At 38.3% G+C, this 7747-nt stretch overlaps 1 protein-coding gene across 2 annotated transcripts in view; it reads right to left on the reverse strand.

The window, feature by feature from the left end:
- Positions 1-763: 763 nt before the first annotated feature.
- atxn7l2a (ataxin 7-like 2a) overlaps positions 764-7747 on the reverse strand; it is a 29866-nt gene continuing 22882 nt past the window's right edge. For both annotated transcript variants that reach the window (XM_077726800.1, XM_077726799.1), the window contains one exon: positions 764-1021. In XM_077726800.1, coding sequence (XP_077582926.1) covers positions 1004-1021 — 18 coding nt within the window. In that variant the 3' untranslated portion in view covers positions 764-1003. The remainder of the gene's footprint in view (positions 1022-7747) is intronic.

Genomic DNA, 7747 nt, shown 5'->3' on the forward strand with positions numbered 1-7747 from the left:
TGTCTTCTCAGTAAATTTCAGAGCACTACTGAGCATTACCATGCCCTCAACACCCTACACACGACGTACTTTCAAGATAGATTGTTGTCTGTTTGGAATTGGTGAGATTGTTGAAGTAATAATCATTAGCAAACCAAAAAAATCAAGTTCCATTTTGACTCTGATGTCGTTACATTTTATATTTATATTTTCTGTTTTTTTAGTGCATTTTTACCACTAACCAATACAGCAATTATTTGTGCACGAAAACATTGAACTAGAAAATTACTGTCAATGGGAGATAACGACTGCTTTAGCAACAATTTCTTTTACAAAATAGCCCAACTTGTCAGAACACCGGTAAACTTTTGAGAAATGTTTGTGTTCAGCAAATGCTTTTAACGTGTTTTGAACACAGCTGAGGATATTTGGGAAGCTACGCCTGTCCACAGGCATCTTCCCACTCATTTCTCTTATTCTTAACAGCTAAAAAAAGGTGTGTAGACTTGCATATGTTCCATGTTTGATACTACCTGGCAAAGTCTAAAGGGGAGTTTTTTTAATTTTTATTTTTCAAATGAAAGGTCTTGGTTAAGCACAGTATGTCTTAATTGTAGTAATGTAGGAATTGGTGCAAAGATGATAATCAACAATTTGACAAAGTTGAGCAACAAACCCACCTGTTAGTGTGTGCTTTACCAACATATATTACAGGTAGAACCAGTTAATTATTTAATTTTAAGCTAGTTTCTGTTACAGAGAATCACAACTCACAAAAAGAATGGAAAGGAGATGTTTGATTATTTTAATAAACCACCATATTTAATTTAGCAGCATAACTGGATGATCTTGAGGTATTTTAAGTCAATATCCATCAATTGAAATATTTGACCCTTTCTCCCTTGGATGGTCATTCATATGACAGCCAATTGCCATCAAAACCAAGGGCACATGTGCAACATAGTCGTCTCCATCTTGGCTGGGGTCAAGTTGGCTCCTCTTGTAGCTCAAAAGGCAGGCACAATTAATGGTGCAGTTTTGGCTGCGGGAGAAAGAAATATATTATAAGAAAGACATTTTAGATCCTTACTAATATCACCCTAGTTGGTTTTTAATCTACAGCAGTCTGAAATTAACTTTTTGGTCTATACATGATGGAAAAAAATACAGGTATACCTCTACTAGCTTTCAGGGTAAGAAAGCCTTGAAACCGCCCAAACATTCAAAAGCAAGATCCAAGTCACGAAATACCCCTGAACGTAAATGCATTTCCTGTATATGTTATTTTATTTTGAACTTGTCTCGGTAACATCATTGCGGCCTGGATTACTTGCAGTTGGAGCTTCTCATAACAACAACTCTTTTGACAGCCGTTTGTTGTCACGGAACTATGTAAAATCATTGCTGTCAATAAATTGAAAATACGGGCCCTGTTATTCATCAAAAAACAAGAGAAGTGGCGTGTGTTTGACGGATATTGTAAGGCAATGCGACCGGCTGTAAACCACCACAAGCATCGCTACACCTTTGACGCAGAAGGAAAGCATTAAACGTAACGACTCTTTGGCATGGCCTTTCTGTACTCAACGGCAGGATGAAGACTTAGTCTTTTGGAGTTGTATTTAATGCCAAGTTGTTTTGAATGTAGATATGTGCTCACATTATCTTCTTCCTTACTATACCGTGCTACTGCAGAAACAGAACACGTTTTTGCATGCTTGTTATTCATTTAATTACATTAATAAATACTTAATTATACTTATTATAATTACAATTCTTAATTTAGTCTGTTTTTTGCATTCTTTCATACAAAGTAGGACACTGATCATTATTAAAGGGATTAGTTGGTAGTTTTTTTGAGGGATGTGGAACAAATTAGAGAATTTATATATAGACTAAGGTACTTGGACGTTCGGCCGATCGGACGTTCGGCCAAACGTCGAATAAAGGACTGATAATGGTGGGCAACAATATATGAAAGTAAAAAAGTTGGAACTCAAACCAGTGTTTTCATGTCATCTCAACTCATTTTCGGAACCACTTTATCCTCATTAGGGTTGCGGGGGATGCTGGAGCCAATCCCAGCTGTCTCCGAGCCAGAGACGGGGATACATCCTGAATCGGAGGCCAGCCGATCGCAGGGTACACGGAGACGGACAACTATGTACACTCACAACCATATCTAGGGGAAATTTATTGTCCAATCAGCCATCCCTGCATGTTTTTTTTTAATATGGGAGGAAACCGTAGTACCCAGAGAAAACCCACACAACCCTGGGGAGAACGTGCAAACACCAAACAGGTGGACGTGACCTGGATTTGAACCCAGGAACCCAGCGCTGCGAGGCCGACACGCTAACCCCTCGCTCCACCGGGCCACTTTACCATTGTTTTTATCCCCTTTTTGTGAGGATGTTGAGTTCAAACAATACATGCCCACCAGTGCTTCTTAAAAGGACAATTACAGTGAAGTTGCATTGTATTTTGTCAGCAGCCAATTGTAAAAACTTTACCACTTAAAATATTGAAAAATTGAGGGGAAATCAGACTGTATTTTTGAAGAATTGACTTTCAAATGACGGTGAAAAACAAGAATCGGGTTAATATCAAAGGTCAATATCAATATTTTGTCCAGTACCAGGGATGGGCAAACTACTGTTTTTTTCTCGCACATTAGTCGTATTTGTAACAAAAAAAAGACTGAACCAAGAGTCCGGCTAATGTGCACAAGACTTTCTATACTCTTTTTCACCAGTAGATGTAGGCAAAGTAAAATTTACTATTTCTTGATTATTTTCTGTTTTGCAGTAAGAAAACCATTATTGGATGAATTAATTCCTAATGATATTGACCCTAATAATGCGCTTTTGATTCATCCAGTCTCTCAGAAATATCATGTGATGATTTTTCTCAAGATTTTACCTTCAAAGTAACACATTAATAATCCCTATTTAAAACCATGAAAATGGAGGTAAAAATTGTGAGTCAGGGGGTGGGTTATACGCGAGATTGTAAAATTAAACGATTTTAAGGCAATTTTAAGGGTGTGGCTTATATGTGAGTAAATAAAGTATACTACAAACTGGCACACTCAAAGTCATCAAGTGGACACCTTTCCACCAATTTTGTATCCTAGAAGTGTAATCAGTGTATTGCATACAGGTGCTTCTTGTTTCTTTCAGACACCTCATTGGTTCAACTGTCTATGCAAATTGGTTGAAATGAGAACCTGCATCCATAGTGGCCCTTGAGGATCGTTTGCCCACCCCATTTTCTTTACCCTATGTTGGTAATGATCGAGCTCAAAAGTTTACTGAAACTCTTTAGGTTTTCGCACATGGTTAGGGCGACATGAACTTTCAACTCCCTCCAAATATTTTCTATGAGTTTGAAATCTATAGAGTTGTTAGGCCATTCAAAGAGCTTGAAATGCTTCTTTGAAAGCTAGATCTCTTTCCCGGCTGGTGTGTTTGGGATCACTGGTCATGTTGAAAGACCCATGCACGTTTGATTTGAATTGCCCTTGCTGATGGGAGGTTACAGTCTTTCCTCGAACTTCGCAGCCAGACATAACCACGAAAAAAAAAGCGAAACAAAAAAAAAGCTATTATCTCTACCATGTTTATATTTTCACATCTGTACAATATCAAAAAGTATATATTAAACTTTAGTTTCATACATATGTAATGTAATAGATGAATATTTAATTATAATCTACTTATGTGTAAATACTGTCATGAGCGACAATAGCTTTTCTCCACTTGATTTTAATCCGAAAAAAGATTAGAGGGACCTGTGAAGTATGATGAAGGTGAAGTGAAGATGATGGCTTCCCTCTTGCTGAAAAAAAAGTATAAAAAATAAAACAATGTGTGGTCTCTCGCAGACTTTTTTTAATAAATAAATGCTTATAAAAATGTATACTAAAACGATGTGTGAATACTAAACTAAGGAATACTTAAAAAAATCATTTGGAATTTAAAAAAAAAGAGATAAAAGAGAAGGCACTGCAATGTAATTGCAATTGGAGGCGAGACCGCAGTACCAGAGCACGCTTTTTGAGAAATCGCATCGTTATAGTGGGGGAAATATGGTAATTGTAGCACTTGTTAACTCTCTGAAGGTCATTGAAGTGTGATTCTAATATCACCAGTCTTGTGATCATTTGATCCTACGGGGTGAAATCCTAGAGCCCCAGGTCGAGTGAAATTATCAGTGGTATTGTATGTCTTCCATTTACGAATGATTGCTCTCAGTTTCATTTCTATACCAATCCGTTACCTATTGCAGATTCTTTTTTCCCAACTTGTTGTCGGGTGCCTGTGCTTTTCTTTGACAGCTCTCTGGTTTTCATGTTGGAGTTCAGAGTACGACTCTGCACACATGACTTTTATACTGATAATTTTAAAGGGAAGTCATTAATACTGGAAATGAGAGCAGTGGAGTGTGAAGTATAGAATGTATTCTTTACTACTTTTATGCTGTATAGTCACTTGGATAGAATTTTGCAGAGACTAGTGGTAAGTTTCCTTCATAACACCTATGAGTTAGGGGCAAGTCATTTACTAAGAGACGCCCATTTCTTTGTGTCACTTCGTCCCGCCTTAAGTTTGTACCTAGGTCACATGACCCTTTGTTAATAAAAGGGGCTATTCTGTTGGAGGTAGGTGGGGATTGGAACTGGTCAGGCAAGGAGATGGACTCATCTCCAAACGCTGGCTCCTCCCGACCCCTCCCTCAGCTGATGTCTTTGAAAATCTCATCAAGCCGACTCTGCGTGTGCTACCTCTGATCCGAATTATTGAATGTATATGGTTCTAAACCTGACATGGAGCTTCTTACTGAAGGAGTTACAGGTGTGACATCCTAAAATTTGGCTTGTTTGTTGTTGACCCGATTGACTGGCAACCAATTCAGGGTGTCCCCCGCCCGCTGTTGACAACCAAATACTTGTTTGCGCCACAGTATGAACATGATGGGAGATGTACTGTATTTTGGTGAGGGAAATATTTTTTTCTCCACTGCTGCCTACATTTTGTATTGGTGAGTTATTTGGAATATATATAGCTCAACACTATAAAGTTATGAAAACTATATCACTTACCGTATTTACTCGCATATAAGCCGCCCCTGTGTATAAACCGTACACTGAAAGCTTGAAATGTTTGAATATTACAATTTCTCACATATAAGCCGTGCCCCCGATCCCACTTTTCACCTCCATATTCATGGACTTATGAGTACAAATGTGTTACTTTGAAGGGAAAATCTTAAAAATCATCACAAGTGGTCTTTCTGAGATACTGTATGAATCAAAAGCACATTATTAGGGTAGATATCATAATGAAGTTAATATACCCGTCTTTGTAAATGCAAAATATCAAATTATTCAATTTGAAAAAGGAAAAAAAATATCTTGAGAACCTGATGCTTTCTAATTACAGAAATAAAAAATTTCTTCCGGACGTTTAAGATGTTGTGGCAGCCATATTGCCTCTAATGTCAAAAGTATCTCAATTCTTTTGATAGTGCATATTACTCCAATAGTTTCAAACAAGAAATAAAACAAAAAAAAAGATCAAGGTGGAATTTCATATCATTTCAAAATCAAGGCTTCTCGCGTCTGGCGAAAAAAATGTAGATGGCAGCACACCAACCTCATTAAGATGGCCGTGCCCCGACCTCGCTAAAATGGCCGTGCCCCGAACAAGCAGTGACGGGAACATTTCACACTTTATGCGAGACACGTTTTTTTTTTCATGAATTTCATTCATAGACGCCCAAATAAATGTTGTTTAGTGTTTTATCTATTTAGCTTCTCTCTATTTTGAAATAAATTTCCGTATAGGCATTCGGTTGTCACGACGTTACGGCGCACGCATGGGTGCCATTTTGTCGTGACGTCACCGTGTCACGGCGCCATTAAATTGCAGTTTTTTTTGCCATTCGGAATTTTATGCCAATATAAGCCGTACCCTCGATTCATTCATAATTTTTTTTGCCTGACAAAAGCAGCTTATATGCTAGTAAATACGATATATTACAACACAGGTGTCAAACCGATTCCACGAAGGGCCAAGTGGGTGCAGGTTTTTCTGTGAAACATCACAGACCAATGAGGTTTCTGGTGAAACAAGCAACACCTGCCTGCAATCAACCAAGTACAGTTTAAATCAGGCATGTCCAAAGTCCGGCCCGCGGGCCAAATAAGGCCCGAGGACAAATTTTGACCGGCCCACGGCCTCTATCATGAAATCAATAATACACGGCCCGCCAGCACTGTTGACCACAGTATAAAATAAATGTGTACAAAAAGCTATTTTTCACTTCACCAGAAGATGGCAGTAGCCCTGTGGCCGCACTCTGGCCGCCGTGACCCTTGCGTCATTGTTTCAGCCCAGCCCATTTCTAACATGTAAACAAAAAAAGGAAAGTTGACCGGGAGGGCCGCCGCATCCAGGAGAAGTGGAAATTTGAGTATTTTTTCACTGAAATACGAAACAACTGTGTCTGCCTAATTTGCCAAGAGACTGTGGCTGTTTTCAAGGAATTCAACATTAAGAGGCACTACCAGACGAAACATGCTAGCTACGACAAGCTAACTGGGAACGAACGCGGTGAAAAAGTGAAGCAACTGGAAGCTGTTTTAACGGCACAGCAAAGCTTTTTCACAAGAGCCCGTGAGTCAAATGAAAATGCCACAAAGGCAAGCTACGAAGTGGCAACGCTAATTGCAAAGCACTGCAAACCTTTCAGTGACGGTGAATTTATTAAAGACTGTGTAATGAAAATGGTTGAGAAAATTTGTCCCGCGAAGAAGCAAGAGTTTGCCAATATTTGCCTGGCTCGTAATACTGTGGCACGGAGAATTGAAGACGTTTCATTAGATATTAAGAGACAGTTAGAGGCAAAAGGAACTGAGTTTGACTTTTTCTCGTTAGCGTGCGATGAAGACCTGGACTACATACTGCAGTCAAGATCCCAGTATCACCCTTCACATTAGTGCAGGCAAGATATTTGTTAAGTCCTCTGAGTTGAATAAATTCTTAAGTCTCAGTTCATTATTTTTTTTGTGATGGTCAAAATCACAGTTTGAATATGCAGTGATCATTGTTTTGTTTTCAGCACTGTTCCTACAGTGAGCATATAATAGTGAATAATATGTGATGTTTCACATGAACTTAGATATCCTTGATAGTTTTCTTAATTTTTTGTGGTTTGTGATTTCGGTAAAAACCTAAATGTAAAAAAAAATGTAAAAGTAAAAGTATGCCATTTGTAATTAAAAAAAATCCCAAAAAGTTAATTTGCATTTAATGTTAATGGTTCAAAGAATGTCAGGCTAAAAGTCGGCCCGCACACATTTTCACCTTACCAAATCTGGCCCTCTTTGCAAAAAGTTTGGACACCCCTGGTTTAAATAGTCAAATTAGTGCCATGGTGTCGTCTTCATTGGGTGGTAGGAAAATTTGCATCCAATTGACTCTTTGTACTACTGGTTTGATACCTGTCTATTACATGAAAGCCACATTTTCTCCAAGAACAAAAGAAAAAAAAACGTATTTTTCCAATAACATCCAATTTTCACGAAAATAACCATCTCAATAAAAAAGGTTTTTTCCTCTTATTGGGGGCGGGGGCGTGCCTATTTCAAAAAAAGTTCTAATCACAAAGTTATGTTCCCTCTAATTTTTCATGTCTGAGCATACAGAACCTCCGTGGGCACAAAGATAGTTTTTAATATGCAAATGAGTCACTCGAGATACAG

Source organism: Stigmatopora nigra, chromosome 10 (genome assembly GCF_051989575.1).
Source record: "Stigmatopora nigra isolate UIUO_SnigA chromosome 10, RoL_Snig_1.1, whole genome shotgun sequence".
Taxonomy (NCBI): domain Eukaryota; kingdom Metazoa; phylum Chordata; class Actinopteri; order Syngnathiformes; family Syngnathidae; genus Stigmatopora; species Stigmatopora nigra.